Here is a 17,739-nt window from a genome sequence, read left to right as displayed (position 1 = left end):
CCAGTCGTGACCCTCTCGGACTAACGCCGGGAACCAGTCACGGGTGGACCTTTCGGTCTCACCGCGATCGAGCCAATCAGCCCCCGCGTGGGATAGGGTTGCTCGCCAAATTCGACCCACCTAAGTACCCACGCGGAGGGTAGACCGGGCGATCGCACCTCGCCGCAGGTCGACTTCGGACACGGGCCACTTAAGCGACCCGTTCCGTACTATCAGAATAACCGAGCGGTGTTATCGTCGACCTCGACGGTTCGATTAATTATCGGGCGTATTCAGCCCACTACCAACCCTTTACGTGAAGCAAGATGAGGATTCAATGGGAGAAATGACGAAGCGAAGCGGGAAACAGTTCAACACAAAGCACATTTATTCGCGGCACACGGGAAAGCACACATATTCAATTCCACCAAAAGCACACAAAAAGCAAATATAAAAGCGAAAACACAATGCAGAGCTAATACCGACTACCGAGCACACGGCAACACTTATACAATTCTACTTCACAGACGGCGCCGACAACACATACCCAAAACCAAGGAAAAGAATACCCTCAAGGATGAGGCGGGCCTGAGGCCGAGACCGGGTCAGCCTACCCGTCTGGTGATGAGAGGCGGAGCGGCGATGGCGCCTCAACTCCGCGGGCCTCGCGGGCAGTGTCTGGTAGGGGGTGGGAAAGGGGCCCCCTTGGTCGCACTATCTCAGCGCGGGGGGAAACAGGATGGGGTTGCTGATGCTCGGGGTATAGAGGATTTTTATTGCCCCGCGACGAGCGTCTCCACCTCGGCCAGGTCGCACTGTCGGCCTCCCTCGGGTGCAGCTCCCTGCACGACGCGAGCACCCCCTCGTCTGCCCTCGCCGCCTCTCCACAGCTCCGTCCCCTCCGTTCCGACTCCAACGCACACGACGACCAGCTCCTTCTTGCCAACTCCACCGCCCGCGAAGTCTTGACTCTCTGTTCCCGACTCTCCTACTCTCCTACTCTCCGACTCTCCTACTCTCTTGACTGACGAACACGGTCCTTTTATCAGCCCCGTAGCTTCGCCCTCTCATCTTTGACCCCCTCCCTTCGACCTTTCACCTCGCTCCCCATTGGCCCGAGAAAAAGTGGGCGTGAAGGCTTTTTGATCCATAAATTTGCATATATCGATCGCCCTGGGGGCGGGGCCAATTCGCCCCTCGCTCACCGATTGGACGGCAAAAAGTGGGCGTGTGTCGTTTTTGATCCGTTTTTGAAGCACAAAATCCGTGATCTTGTACACGCCGTTCGGCGCGCGCCCTGCACGAGTCCAACACCGGTACCCACAAGCGGGGCAAGAACGGTGGCGATGCGACGGCTGCGAGGTGTGACGGGAAGGTCGTGGCGGTTGTGGTGAAGCGGCGTTGTGGTGGGTGGTGGTGGTGGTGGTGACAATGGCGGTTGGTCCAAAATAAAGATAGCAAAAGAAAAACGGCTATCCTGAAGAGTCGCAGCACGCATAAATGACATGTATTCCCACTCGACAACGGGTTTGGGCCGAACGACACATGTACTTACCGAGATACCTCACCTAAGGGACCTGAATGGTGGTTTGCGAATTTGGTGACCACAACACTACCCCCTCCCCTTTTTACAGACTCGTCCCGAGTCGTCAAATTTTCGTGTGCCATCATGTGTAGTTTTCCCCTAGTACATTTTACCTACGGATCCCTGAGTGCGACATTCATGGTATTCGTGTCCCCAAAATAAATAACCTGAGGGCTGCGTAACTATCTAAACAAACTCACTCACACGGACGACTTAAATAAAATTGCCGGCGCTAGACAGACATGCCGGGGGCGCACTCATATTTACAGTACATCTTAACCTTAACTTACAAATTTTACACTAAACCATGGCCCAGGATCATTGAACTCTGCAAAAAGAAAGCAGTTAGCAGGGAGCCAGGCTGCCCGCATGCAGTCTCTGGCTCAAACAATGCAGGTGACAGGGAACGTGGCTGGCTGCTCACACGCAGTCCAAGGCCTTCCCTTTTGAACTGAACGCAGTGAACCACAACGGTGCATGGGCTGCACAACGCAGTCTCCGTGCCAGCTCAAGTGGCACACGCAATGAGCACAACGAATGGATGGATGAACACAAACACGGTGCACGGGCCGCCACTGCAGGCCCGTGTTGTAGCTGCCAACAGGGCAGTTCTCGCAGCTTGCAAACTGTTGCCTTGCGGATCCTGGCGCACATGGAAATGAACAGGGGGGGGGGGCAAAGCAAAAATTGAGCGGGGCTGGTGAACATGGGCAGTGGGCATGGCATGGCAAAGGCAGCAGGCAAACACAGCCCGCAGAAGAAGGCCGCTGCAGGCAAACACAGCCGGCAGACGAACTGGCCGGCACAGGCCTCAAAGAAAAACAGCCAGCAGATGAAGTGGGCCGGCACAGGCCTTGCAGCACAGCAGCTGTAGACGATCCAGCCGGCACAGGCCTTGCAGCAAAACAACAGCTGCCGATGAAGTTGGCCGGCCTCTGCCTTGAAGTAAAACACGGCCAGCCGATGAAGTTGGCCAGCCTTTGCCGTTCCGTGGAGGGAGTGCGGTGGTGCTGGCCACTTGGAAGGCGGGCTCGGACCTACCTACCTGTCTCCCTCCCACCTATCGCCTTTGCCTGTCACTGTACATACCCACTCCCTTAATTTGTCAAACCCCAATTTAGCCCCAACTTATTTTTTGTTGTTTTTATTTTTACTCCCCCACTATAAATCGTCCCCTAACCCCCTTTATCGTCCTTGTTCGGCTAACCTATCCTGTCACCTAGCCTACTCCCAACCCCTACGTTCCCTTCCCGGAGGGGAATAAGGGAGAGCTAACGTCCTGTGCCGAGGCCCAACTCAAGCCTCAGAATGGCCTCCCCAGAGTTCGGCGATCTATAACCAAAGTGGGTCCAGCGGCCCACAACGAGAGCGAGGGGATGGATGGTGCGGAGGGGTACATCTCCTAATCTACCCTAACCATTTAACTGTTAAACTACCCCGGGGCTTTCAACAAGCGCCTCTCGCTTAAACTATTGGTTCTAACAACCCAGATTCCCGTCGCCTGTGTTGGTGTCCTCACAATTTCGGGCCTCGCCCCCCAATTTTCTCTCCGTGCCCTCACACGGTCTCCTGGCTGGGACACGTGGCTCTCTTTGGCAGGCACGACCCTCTGCCGAATCTCCAGCTATGGCACCCCTGGGCACTACACTGCCTCCGAGCCTACCAGCTCCCTAACACCGGGGAGTGCCCCCCATGGCACCTCCCCTGAAACGCACACGTGGCAGGCTGGCCTCCCGGGCCCCTTTCCGAGGGTCACCCGTGCCCACAACACTGCCCACGCGGCTAATGGCGCCCCGGGCCCCCGCACCAAGCAGGCGCACCCGTGCCCACTACTCTATCCCGGCCCCCCATGGGCCCATGGCCTACCACGGCCGACTAGCCTGGTGCCCGGGGTACCCACTCAGCGATACTCACCTTTCGCAGCCACGCTCCCAAGCCCGTCAACAGGGCTCCTGCACCCCTCCAAATGGGTCTCGAGCCTACTTTCCCACCAACAACAAAACATCCTCCATTTTTCAATTTGACTAACCCCCTAACTCACTTTATACTGACCCCGGGGTCCCTTGGGCGGGAGTCACTCCTCCCCCCAATCACTCATCGCACCATGCATTCCCCATTCACTCCACACACACAGACCCGCTGGCCTCACTCACTCAACATGTACACGTACTCACCTCACAACTCACAACTCTTCAACACACTCACCGCTGAACTCTGCCATCCTTCTAACTACATCCCCTAACTAACTCGTGCTCCCACGTCGTCCCTTACACTATAGCACATTCCTTTTAACCTACGTAGCTAAGCTACGTCCCCTCTACACATTCACAAGTCTGTCCATGTTCTCAAATGTCCCAAATAACTTTTATTTCCCAACCTAAATCTGGCTACAATCCCTCTAACTAATCCATTCCACGGGCCCCATGAGGACTTACCCCTGCCCCATGGAGCCGGTCTAGCTAAGCTAACCCTTCCCCCTAACTAGTTTCCATCCTGTGCCCAGGGTAAGGGGGTCTCCACCCCTTGCCCAGGAATCCTGTGCACCCGAAAGTGAGGCTTGTTCTTTTTTTTTTTTATTTTTTTATTTTTTTCTTTACATGCGCAGCGCCAGCGCGGCAACTCACGCACTTTGCACCTGCCCGTGACGTCATGCAGCTGCACGTGTTCCTCATCCCTCCTTGGACGGGACCATCCGGCAGAGATACCCCTCCTGCCGGATTCCAACCACACGTGCAGCCATGACGTCACCGTGCGCATAAAAAAAACACAAGCCCCACGTCTCGAGGGGTTCCCCACGCGAACACATGTGCTTTGCCCGTTGGAGCTGAACACACACGATCGCGTGGAGAACCCGTCCGGTCCAAATCCATTTACCTGCCTAAACTTTGTCCGTCCGCGGGATCGGCAAATCCACCGCGTGCGTTTCCGGACCGGGACTTCACTCTCGCAAGCGAGCACGTGGTGGTCTCGTGCGTTGCACAGCACGAACCTCGTGCTCACTGCTGGGCGAACCCGGCACGGTCCCCGAAATAGCTACAGCCGCGACTCGGCTTTCTCTCCTCTGTCGCCGTCTCCGTCTCCATTCCACACACGCATACCTGCGTGTTACGACGCACACAGTCCACTCCATCACATTCACACCGGGAGATGCGGCTGCGTGCTCCCACATGCCAACCGACATCTCCCTCACATACCGCTCTCTCACACACACGGTCTCCCTTGCACACAGCGACCTTGCACACGGCCGTTCACTCACGCATGCGGGGGCACTCACCCGCGGTGCCTCACTCGCACTCCGTGCCTCATCCACACACGCAGGGGCACTCACCCGCGGTGCCTCATCCACACACCGTGCCTCACTCATACACGCGGGGGCACTCATACACGGTGCCTCATCCACACACGCGGGGGCACTCAACCGCGGTGTCTCATCCATACTCCGTGCCTCACTCACACATACGGGGGCACTCACCCGCGGTGCCTCACCCACACTGGCCGTTTCATCCACACACGCGGGGGCACTAACCCGCGGTGCCTCATCCACACACGGCGTGCTGGGAAGCACGCACTCCGGCACCATCGCCACCACACCACTCACACACGGGGTCGCTTCCACACACGGGGATGCACTCACGCCTTGCACCACACACACAGGGACAACCACACTGGGGATTTGTGTCCCCACAAGGGTCTCCGGGGCCTCTATACCCCCCAAGCTCTCCGTGCACCCGTCCACAGCACTCCTCCCCTCAACCTCGCAAAGCACGACCGAACTCACCTGGTCGTGACTCGCCTCAAGGGGGCATACTCCCTCCCCTCGTTCCTGGAGGAGGCCACCCAGGTGCTCGCACTGGGTCTCTACCCAGTCCGCCAGCTCAACCTCACTGTCCTCCACTACCTCCGTGTGTGTGTGCGCGTCACTTACCCCGTCCTCACCGTGCAGTCTCTCCTCTATCGTTCCCTTCCCGGCTACCGTCACTGCCAACTCTTCACCCTTTACCTCCCTTGTCTCAACTATTATTATTTCCTTTGTCGTCACCTCGTGTCTCGTCTCACACGTTTTGGTCTCCCCATTTAATTTTTCCCTCTTGGTCACCGTCGATTCCTCTGTCACGACCCTCGTCCAACACGCCCCCCGAATTATTTTTTCACCCGCCTCCACCGTGGGCCTGTCAGCCGTTGCACCCCCTTCCAGCTCGTTTGCTCCCACACGTGGAGTCGCCATTCCCAGCTCCCTGGTCACGGCCTTCATGCCCGCCTGCAGGCATCGGCCCATGTTCTGCGTCTCACCCCGTAGCTCTTTCATTTCCTCCTTCATGTTTGTTTCCATTCCGTTCATTTGTTGTGTATTCGCATCCAATTTTTCGTTCATGCCTTTTATTTCGTTTTTCATATTCGCATCCATTTTTTCGATCATTTGTTTGTTCATGCCTTTCATTTCGTTTTTCATTTCATTTGTCATTGCCGCCAGCATGGCGCATAGCTGGGCCATGTCGGTTGCACTCAGCTGAGCCGTTTCGGCAAGGGTTGGGGAAGGGTTTTGGTGGAGAGGGGGGGGGGGAGGTGTCATACACTGCGGCCGCTGCCGCACCCATTTCGGGCTCTGGGTTCAGTTGGGCGAGTCCGTGTTCCTGCACAATCAACATTTCCTGCACGGGGATTCCATCCTGGACCATGGATTCTACACATTCTACATCCATTTCTAATACCCCCGGCTCCCGCTCGCCTTGAGACGCCATCTTGCTTCTCGTGAAGGGTTAATTTAACTCGCTCGTAATTTGGAGGGAATCGGGGGTCGCTTCTCTCACCCCTGGACCGATTCCCGTGAATTTAGCCGGAGACAGGAGAGCCCGTTTTCCTGTTCTCCGATACCAGTGCCGCGAGGAGGGCGATGAATTTGTATCGCACGACCTGACACCAGTGTTACGGATTCGCGCCCGCCGGCGTGCTGACGGCCACGTAACTCGAATCGCGGCACGTCGCCCACCGGACGGACAATCCAGTCGTGACCCTCTCGGACTAACGCCGGGAACCAGTCACGGGTGGACCTTTCGGTCTCACCGCGATCGAGCCAATCAGCCCCCGCGTGGGATAGGGTTGCTCGCCAAATTCGACCTACCGAAGTACCCACGCGGAGGGTAGACCGGGCGATCGCACCTCGCCGCAGGTCGACTTCGGACACGGGCCACTTAAGCGACCCGTTCCGTACTATCAGAATAACCGAGCGGTGTTATCGTCGACCTCGACGGTTCGATTAATTATCGGGCGTATTCAGCCCACTACCAACCCTTTACGTGAAGCAAGATGAGGATTCAATGGGAGAAATGACGAAGCGAAGCGGGAAACAGTTCAACACAAAGCACATTTATTCGCGGCACACGGGAAAGCACACATATTCAATTCCACCAAAAGCACACAGAAAAGAAAAACACAATTCCATTTACACAAAAAGCAAATATAAAAGCGAAAACACAATGCAGAGCTAATACCGACTACCGAGCACACGGCAACACTTATACAATTCTACTTCACAGACGGCGCCGACAACACATACCCAAAACCAAGGAAAAGAATACCCTCAAGGATGAGGCGGGCCTGAGGCCGAGACCGGGTCGGCCTACCCGTCTGGTGATGAGAGGCGGAGCGGCGATGGCGCCTCAACTCCGCGGGCCTCGCGGGCAGTGTCTGGTAGGGGGTGGGAAAGGGCGCCCCCTTGGTCGCACTATCTCAGCGCGGGGGGAAACAGGAGGGGGTTGCTGATGCTCGGGGTATAGAGGATTTTTATTGCCCTGCGACGAGCGTCTCCACCTCGGCCAGGTCGCACTGTCGGCCTCCCTCGGGTGCAGCTCCCTGCACGACGCGAGCACCCCCTCGTCTGCCCTCGCCGCCTCTCCACAGCTCCGTCCCCTCCGTTCCGACTCCAACGCACACGACGACCAGCTCCTTCTTGCCAACTCCACCGCCCGCGAAGTCTTGACTCTCTGTTCCCGACTCTCCTACTCTCCTACTCTCCGACTCTCCTACTCTCTTGACTGACGAACACGGTCCTTTTATCAGCCCCGTAGCTTTGCCCTCTCATCTTTGACCCCCTCCCTTCGACCTTTCACCTCGCTCCCCATTGGCCCGAGAAAAAGTGGGCGTGAAGGCTTTTTGATCCATAAATTTGCATATATCGATCGCCCTGGGGGCGGGGCCAATTCGCCCTTCGCTCACCGATTGGACGGCAAAAAGTGGGCGTGTGTCGTTTTTGATCCGTTTTTGAAGCACAAAATCCGTGATTTTGTACACGCCGTTCGGCGCGCGCCCTGCACGAGTCCAACACCGGTACCCACAAGCGGGGCAAGAACGGTGGCGATGCGACGGCTGCGAGGTGTGACGGGAAGGTCGTGGCGGTTGTGGTGAAGCGGCGTTGTGGTGGGTGGTGGTGGTGGTGACAATGGCGGTTGGTCCAAAATAAAGATAGCAAAAGAAAAACGGCTATCCTGAAGAGTCGCAGCACGCATAAATGACATGTATTCCCACTAGACAACGGGTTTGGGCCTAACTACACATGTACTTACCGAGATACCTCACCTAAGGGACCTGAATGGTGGTTTGCGAATTTGGTGACCACAACAATATATATATATACTGTATAATATATATATATATATATACTGTATAATATATATATATATATATATATATATATATATATATATATATATATATATATATATATATATACTGTATAATATATATATATATATATATATATATATATATATATATATATATATATATATATATATATATATATATATATATATATATACTGTATAATATATATTTGTAAGTTCTCTCTGTCTATCAATAGAATTGGCTCCACCAGTTGTAACCCCATCATACATATTGCATACTGTTTGAATCCTCTTGGCAAATGGGGATGCAAGAAAACATTTTCAAACCTACAGCGTTGGGGGTTCAGAGTGGAAGGAAGACCCCAATTCTCTCTATGTAAATGTGTATCGTATAGCACCACCTGGTGGTAGGCAGTATTACAAATCATCTTCTTATATCTATGTACTGTAAACCCTTAAATATCGCGTGATTTGACCAATTGCTGGCAACCTACTGTGTGATCGACAGAACAGTATGCTAACCACTGTGGAAAGCATGGATAGCCTGACGTTAACCTTTCGTAGGAGCAGAAGAGCTTGGAGCAAAAGAATCTTCCTGCTCCAACGACTCGTTAATGGCCGAAATGTCAGCTTCTTTTTGCTTCCCACAGTGGTTTGCATACTTTGATCAACATTCTGTTGATTCCATCCATTTTTTACCTCCATGCATTCCTTTGCTTTTATATACAAATATCAAGGTCATATTTTGTTCCATGCTCATATATACCAATGCTCGAGTTAAAGATTTATTGGAGCTTATTTCTCATATGAAGAATGAATATGCTTTCAGCATAGTTGCTTGGGTTGTTGCAACAGTCAGTTGTATTGGTGTCCTCAAAATTGATTAATGTTTACATGTTTGGAATTCATGGCACAGCAACGTTGATCTCTCACATTCTGCTCTTTAAGGTCATGTTCTCCCCACACTTTCTTGTTCCCAATTATCCCCCCTTCCCCATACTCCTGGTGTGTTAATGATTTTAATCTGAGTGATTTCCTTTTTTGTTCATTTATTTTTGTGCAGCTCCTTGTTGAATTTCTTGAAAAAACATGTGAGCCTCTTCTCCTGCAAACAATTCCGGTCTCTTCTGTTGGAGGTCCTGCCCGTCAGTTCCTTTGCTGAACAATTGGACATTCATGTAAAACCGACACCAATGGAACTTGTTGTTTGGCTACAAAATAATCTGTCAAAAGTCATGTCTGACAAGTCAAATAATCATCTGCCGGTGAGAATTTTCATTGCATTGCACTATAATACAAAAAAAAATCTTGCTTATTATGCTAGGATACAACATCTGGAGGTACAACATTTGTCAAACATAACTATATTGGCAATTTTATTTTCTTGGAACAAATGTACTATTTTTCCATGATTTATCAGTTACGGGTGAATATTTGATCTGACCAAAATTAATTGAATGAAACTGTTTCTTAAGTAGTTATTTATTCGGCCGATGCCGAGCAAAGCAAGGTCGAGGCTGTTTATTCCTGTTACATGAGACACTCTGCAACCCATGCCTGCAGAAAACGGATTTTTTGGAACATGGCCACATTTCCATCCAATCATCTTGTAACTTTGCTGAAAAAAAATTATCCATGGGAAGGCACTCCTTTGTTGAAAGTTTTGTGTCAATCGCTCAAGAGGTTGCGGAGAAAAACAATTTAAAAGTGAACTACAACGGCACTTGTAGAGCGTATAGTCTCACCTCGCACATTCATTCTGAACAAAAATACCATTGTTAACTGAACATGCTATTATTTTGGCTCACTGATATTGTGGCCTATGTACTGTATCATCCATACACCCCATTTTTAGCATGGGTTATGAACGTCATAACTTGAATTCTTCACTCACATTGGGTCAACCAATTATGGCTGTGGAACACCACTTCACTGATGTCATCATTATCGCTCTATATACCCCATGGGGAGTTGATGACTTGTGCCAAGTTTCAATTCGTTTTGGCAAGATATCTTAGTCAGCTTGTATGTTTTTTTTTTTGTCTGCAATCACGTATCAATCACTCTGCAGAGCACAGTTATCATTGGAAATTTTTGTAACTTCGCATATCAGAGTCCTATCAAGGTCCCTTTCAGTGCATAAAATTTTCAAGGTCAAGGTCAAAGGTCAAGGTCACTTTGTCGCAAATCAGGGGAGTCGACGAAACCCTTATTTTTTGAGTAATTTTGATCGCATCATCTTCAAACTTCATGGGAATATAGTTCATGGTCTGGCGCTCAGCTGATTAATTTTTGGTGGCGTTCGGCCTTGACCTTCATGGTTAGCGGTGGAGGTCGAAAGTTTTTGACCCCAAGGTCAAATTTTGAAATCTTAGATCCCATATCGAGTAATACCTCATATGAAAGCGCTTCATAAGTGCTTTCCAGATCTGTCACAAGTTTGACGCTATGACGTCATTTGATGACGTCATGACGAAAAAACGGATTTTTAATGAAAATTTTAATTCCTCAGTTCGCATCAAAATCTCTTGATATTTCATGTACAACGGTCCTGGAGAGATACCATTAACCGTACGAAAATATAAAGGTCAAGGTCACAAAAAGGTCAAGCATCAAGGTCGACGAAACCCTTATTTTTTGAGTAACTTTAATCGAATAAATAAGTCACTCATGTTCACATTTTGCCAAGATACTGGTCACCCTGGGGGTGACATTTGTTTTTATTATCTTGCCAAAACGAAGTTTTTGCAAGATATGTTAGTCAACTTGTATGTTTTTTATTTATTTTTTTATTTTTTGTTTGTCTGTAATCACGTATAAAAAATTCTGCAGAACACAGTTATCATTGGAAATCTTTGTAACTTCGCATATCAGAGGCCTATAGAGGTCCCTTTCAGCGCACAACATTTTGAAGGTCAAGGTCAAAGGTCAAGGTCACTTTGTCGCAAATCAGGGGAGTCGACGAAACCCTTATTTTTTGAGTAATTTTGATCGGATCGTCTTCAAACTTCATGGGAATATAGTTCATGGTCTGGCCCTCAGCTGATTAATTTTTGGTGGCGATTGGCCTTGACCTTCATGGTTAGCGCCTGAGGTCAAACATATTTGACCCCAAAGTCAAATTTTCAAGTTTTAGGAACCATATCGTGTCGTACCTCAAATTGAACACCTCGATGAGTGCTTTCTAGATATGTCAAGCTGGAGACATTATGACGTCATTTGGTAACGTTATGAGGCAAACACATATTTTTCATGGTTACTCTGTTGAACGATTCTCATCGGAATCTCTCATAGGCAGATATTCCTCAAGGAGTCGCTCCTGGTGGATAGCAGCTCTGTTCACCTCAGTGTGACCTTAAACAAGTCACACGTGGTCACCTTTTGGCAAGATACTGGTCACCCTGGGGGTGACATTGGTTTATTAATTTTTTTGTTGAACAGTTTTGGAGAAAATATGTCCAATTCTTTTCCTTTAATCCAATCTGGTAGCCATACCATGAGACCTACGATGTCAGAGATAGCAATAAAATATTATCCATGGGGAGGCCCTCTGAAGTTCAAAGTTTCACATCGATTGGCCAAGTGGCTGCAGCGAAAAAGCATTTATAAAGCAAAAATTTATAGACGTGGGGACACAGACAAACAGGGGCATTGCAATAGTCTCCAATACACATTGCAATAGTCTTGAATAGGTGCCAATACACACCCCTGATGAACTCCAGTAACGACTGGAATTAAGTTGGAGATGGTATCACCACATCTCACAGCACTCATAGTACCAGAGTACAGTTCAGATATCAGATTGATCAGTTTTGGTGGCATCCCACGAAGACCAAGAATCCTCCAGAGGGCATCCCAATTCACTGAATTGAACGCTTTGCAGAGATCAACATCAGATGCAAGCAGCCCCAGCCAAAACTCATCTGCATTGGGTGAGGACCCGAAGGGCAAGGATACGGTCAATCGTTAACCTCTTTGGTGTAAAGCCTGACTGCTCTGAGTGCTGGCGCTCAAGCAGATGGTGGCGAACCCTATCAAGAATTATCTGAGCAAAGACCTTGCCCGGCACTGAGAGCAGCATCACCCCTCGGTAGTTGTTGCAGTCCTCGCAATCACCCTTCCCTTTCGAGAGAGGGACAAGGCCCCTCTTCCAGTCAGTTGGGATGATGCCTGTGTTTCAGGCAGAGCAAAGAACTGCATGCAACGACATGAGTACAGCATTTCCACCAGCCTTGAGAGGTTCAGCATGGATGCCACACACCCCTGGTGCTTTACTCCATTTCAACCAGTTCACTGCAGTCTGTTTCCACAAATGAAGGTGGATCACAGTTGATTGGAGGGTCAGCAATCAGGATAGTAACACCCCTGACATCCAACTCGACAGCTGGTGGATCAGCCAGGTGCAGCCGCTTAAAGTAACCGGCCCAGCAGACCTTCACTTCAGACTCCTGTCAAGAGCCCATCGCCCTTTGCTCTAACTGCATTAAACCGTGGGACGGGCTTGGAGGAACGCAATTCGTGAATTCTCCTGTAAGCAGGACGAGAATCACCTGACCACAGGTGATGCTCTATCCCCTCGCAGATTCCTTGCATATCGGCATCCTTGTCCACCCTCAGCACATGTCCAGTTTTATGCCTCAACTCCCTGAACAGCTCAGCTCTGCCATTATGTCTGGTCTGCAGCTCTGGTCAATGGTATCCAGTGTCCTTTGAGAGAGAAAATTCTTCTTCACGCTTCGGTGAGTTCCAAGACATCCACCGGCAACATCAAGGATGGTGGCCTTGAAGGCACTCCACAACTCTTCAGGGTTCCCCAGAGCACCCAGACCCCCACCAAAATCCCCACTCAGCCTGTTCGCAAACTCCTCAACTACCCTCTCATCCTTAAGCTTTCCAACATCCAGCCTCGGCTGGGATGGTACCATTCTCCTGGATTTAAGCTGAAACTTCAGAGTTGCTACAATAAGCCTGTAGTCGGTATTTAGGAACTGATCACTCCGGTCGACCCTGCAGTTCTGGATCATTCTCCAGCTGCCATCAACGAGCACATGGTCAATCTACTTTGTCACACAACCAGCATTGGAATACCAAGTCCAGCAATGAGCCTGTGGGTGCTGAAACCATGAACTCGCCAACCTAATTCCATTAATTCTTGCAAAGTCAAGGAACTTGGTGCTATTCTGGTTCATAGTTCCAGACCCATGGGAATCAACACATGTCTCATAGCCATCCCTTTCAGTTAATAAAGGTCAGTCGCCTAAAATCATAAATGTTTTTGTTTTAGCTGTTTTCATCATGTTTAGCATTCGTAAGAAGAAGAAGTTTGAATACAAAGCAGACGCAGACGAGAAAAGTTACAAGAAGAGTGGTAAAGCCAAAAAGGATGAGTTCAATCCATTCCACCAGCACTTCAGGGGTCTCCTTGATTTTGAAATTGCTCTTTGAAAAGCTTATTTATTGTTTTTCTTGCCTATTCACTTGTTTATTTTGTTATGTTGACAATGTCTGACATGTATAGGCATCTTACAGTACCTGATGTTTATACAAAGTGGTCTTCCCTATTTTCCAGGGATTCATCAAGACCATTCCTCTGATTTGCCGGAAAGCAAGCACCATTTTTGTGAGGTACAGACTTTATTTTGGTAAAGTTGTGGCTTCATTTAATTGTACATTTTCTGAGTTTTTTTAAAATTCAAGGTCAAGGCTCATGGAAGAGTTTGTATATGGAATGAATCAGGAAGTAAAAGAACAAAATGAACAGTGGAGGGGGAGAGTCTTGGTAGGTGGGGGTTGGACACCAACAGTAGGATTGAAGGACAAAATAGAAGGAGACTTGGACAAATAATGGGTGTGGGGAGGAATGAGGGGAGGGAAGATGCATGGGATGGACAGAATGGATACAGAAACAAACTCTCAGCAAGGAGAAACTGGAAATCTTGAAGGACGTGACCTTGGAGGTGGGGGAGGGGAAATGGGTAATGGGATAGAAAAGATCATCGTTCTGGATGGGTGATGATCTGAGATGGTGTTGAACAGCTGTGTTGTAGACTTGAAGGGAAGAATAAAATTGAAGAGGATGTGAATGTTCTTCCATAGGCGGGGAAAAAGAGGAAATAACGAGTGGAGGTGAGCTGTGATTCTGGATTTTTGGAGTTTCACGAGAAGTGGATTGATGGTGGACTGCGTACGAGGGGAAGGGAGGGGTGGGGGAGGGAGACACAGAAAGAGCAGAGGGTGCAAGACTTAAAAGGACATACTGGAAGACAGATCACTGACCTGTCTGCAATGGGAAAGTGATAAGACCATAGACTCAGCTTCATTGCGGTATACTCCAATGATCTTAAAGGCCTTGGTTTCCTTATCGTCAAGCTGAGCAAGGTGTCCTGAGGCAGGGGCACCAGCAGAGGAGGGAGCAGTACTCCAACAAGCTGTGGATGAAGGCCTTTTGGTAGATAGGAGTTCAGGTGTGCCAAGGAAGGACTTTGCATGATGCAGGATGCCCAGTGGGCGATTGGATTTGGAAGCCAACTTTGAAATGTTGTTTTCCCACGAAAGAACAAGGCTAAAAGTGAGACCTATGAGTTTGAATGACTGAACTTCCTCAAGAAGATTGTTAAGAAAGTCGAGAGGAGTGTTTACCAGGTGGTCCTTTTGGCGAGAGAGTGAGAATGTGAGATTTGTCAGGATCGAAAGACGTATTCCAAGTGTTTGGCCAGCTTGTGATTTTGTAAAAGTCTCTGAAGAGAGAAAAGAGGCTGCAGCCTTTCTTTCTGAAGGATGAAGGATGTCATAGCAGAGGGTGAGTCATCAGCAAATATATAAGGGGGATCTTCCAGAGTCAGAGAGATCGTTTATGAAGATTTGGAATTGGACTGGACCCAGAACACTGCCTTGGGGCACTCCAGCCTTAACAGGTAGAGGAGATGAAAGGATTCTGTTGAGAGTCATACATTGCTTACGAGAGCAGGGGAAATCTGTAACTCAGGAGTGGAGCTGGCCTTGGATGCCACAGGCTGAGAGTTTGGAGAGCAAGACAGGATGCCAGACTGTATCAAAGTCATGAGATATGTCCAGAGAGATAGCTCTGATCTCCTGTCTGACATTGAGGGCCTCCATCCATTGTTGGGTGAGTCGAAGCAACATGTCCAAGGTAGAGTGATCTGATCTGAAACCAAATTGGTGATCTGATATGAGGCTGTTGGAGAAAAGGAAGGATTTCATGTCAGCTGAAATGATGGATTCCATGACCTTGCTGATGATTTGATCTAAACTAATAGGTCTGGAGTTAAAGGGATTAGTTTTTACCTTTTTTATATAGTGCGGTGGGTGATATTGGCTGACTTCCAAACAAATGTAAGATGACCTTGGGTAAATGACACTGTTGAAAGAGCAGTGAGAGGAAGTGCAAGAGTTGCAGAGCAGGTTTTTAGGACATGTGAGCTGGTGCTGTCTTGTCCAGTTGGATAATCAGTCGAGGGTTTCCAGGAACTTTTCTATCTTCTCAGGTGCAAAGGACAGAGTCCAGGAGCAGTTGGTTATTAGTCATCTTTATCATTACACTTGAAGGTAGATTTGGAGATTTATAATAACTTGCAGATACCCGTTGACGACGGGTATGGGGGACAGGACGGATCACAATATTCGGTCACGGTAGTTTCTTTGGATGTTTTGCGCAGCATTCAAAAGCTCAGTTCATATTGGTGGTGTTTCTGGGTGCCCATGGTAGCGTTTGAGACCGGTCGCTTTAGATTGTTGGCCTTGATACATAATGCCGGATGAGTAACACAAACGATTTGACATATTCATCGTTTCTATATTCCGTCCATCAACAGATTAACAACATGGCAGGTTTATGGTCGTAAATGCTGAGTTGAACAAACGTCCTGAACTCATGGACTTAGTTAAGTAAAGCATGTCGTCTGGGACCCGGCCGTCGGTTTGCCGCCGAACGCTGCTGATTGTAACGTCATCGATTCCCTCTGAAAATTCTATCTATATTCGATTTTTTTGAATCCACTATCACCTGCATAAATACATGGAACACATAATGTGAAGATTTCGGAAGTATGAACAGAATATGTTAGGAAAAAATTGTGTTAGAAGTTCCAGGCTTCCACCCATTATATTATGATGAACAGGGTCTAATCCTTATGAATTATTATACTGATAGATATCTCTGAATGCTTTGAATACATCAGCTTACAATAAAACATCAGTCTTGAGACACAAGTCATGATATTCACCGAGATTTTTTATGTTGAATTTTCCTATTTATGGCATGTTCATCACCTTCTTCACTAATATGAGTTTTATTCAGCTCATTGTAGAGACTTTCTTTTAAAGGGAGTTGCGTTTCCTCAAATCTCTCAAAAAGTCATAAGGGTAAACACTCTTTCATGATAAGAGTTTCGTTTCCTTGTCATTTAAGAAATGGGTTTGGTGATTTGGCAATGATGTGAGGATTGATGCTAATGTTGATAAAGGGCTTGTGATGAATTTGTATGAATTAGGAAATCTAATATTAGCATGGGTGAAACTGTTCCGTATGTTTACGGGAATTTTTTTTTTTTGTATTTTTGTGACGACCCATATGGAGATTTCCATATTTTCATCATCAGATAAACCTGCCGTGATTATTGGGAATTGTGGTGCTATTCCGATATGCTGATTCGTTTCTTAACCTGTGTCATCCAGACAAGGTGCAATGTGAATACTTCATGACCACGATCATGTGAATTATTACCATGGTAGTTTTGATGAAGTATTTTTGTAGAAGTTAGCTGGGTATAAAAGCTTGGAACTGGTTACTGTGATGAGATGTCTGCGAGACAGGAGAACGTCTGTCTACGTCGGTAAATACGGAAATATTGTCCATTGTTGTATTTTCCCATCACTGTTCCCTCCTGTGAACTTCACATAAAATACCGAAGTGCCGTTTTTTACATTGCATGAAGTGAAGACGCAATTCTGCTGCAAAACCTGATGATATCTTTTGGTCGCGATGAGGTTTGTGACCACATCCAGACGAGAACAATAAATTTTAACAAGGAACTTTTATGCAGGAGGAGGCCATTTGGCCCATTATGTCTGTGCTGCACCACCACCACATTAAATTAATCTGGCAGGCTCTCAACTCGGTTTCACTGTGGGGAGGATTGGGGATGAGAAAAGTGTGATAGGCACAGGACTCGAGTGTTATAAATGCAAATAAAATAAACATATTAAAACTAATTTGTTGATTACGACTTGCAAATTTTCCTTGTACATGTGGCATAGTGTTTGTTTACTGACCCCTGCTGGAGGGGATAGTGAGAATTGTTAATTCCATTGGTCTCTTTTTGGAGAGCATGACCAATTTTAACCTCCCCTGGAGATTTGTATGCCTGGTGTTGGCTTGATGGTTAGGGTGGTGGGCTTGGGATCCTAGGATCCTGAGTTCAAATCCCACTCGGCTGTTGAATTAATATCAGGTGGTGTTGACTCTTCTGCCTGTCATCCTTCCAGGGTCGGCAAAATGAGTGCCAGCTTTCTGGTATCCTGCGTCGGAGTTGCGAC

General features: G+C 48.4%; 1 protein-coding gene across 3 annotated transcripts in view; it reads left to right on the top strand.

Annotated features, from left to right (window-relative positions):
• The window catches only part of RNF213 (ring finger protein 213), a 645,256-nt gene that overhangs the window by 158,890 nt on the left and 468,627 nt on the right, over positions 1 to 17,739 (top strand). For all 3 annotated transcript variants that reach the window (XR_015056656.1, XM_085875806.1, XM_085875807.1), the window contains 2 exons: positions 9,248 to 9,449; positions 13,754 to 13,809. Coding sequence is in view for 2 of the 3 variants with exons in the window: in XM_085875806.1 (XP_085731932.1) it covers positions 9,248 to 9,449; positions 13,754 to 13,809 (258 nt within the window). In the remaining variant the exon portion in view is untranslated. The remainder of the gene's footprint in view (positions 1 to 9,247; positions 9,450 to 13,753; positions 13,810 to 17,739) is intronic.

Source organism: Eptatretus burgeri, chromosome 3, assembly GCF_056783735.1.
Source record: "Eptatretus burgeri isolate ZD-2024b chromosome 3, Ebu_testis_v1, whole genome shotgun sequence".
Lineage (NCBI taxonomy): Eukaryota > Metazoa > Chordata > Myxini > Myxiniformes > Myxinidae > Eptatretus > Eptatretus burgeri.
Note: the sequence above shows the minus strand (reverse complement) of the source record. Positions and strands in the feature narration are given on the sequence as shown.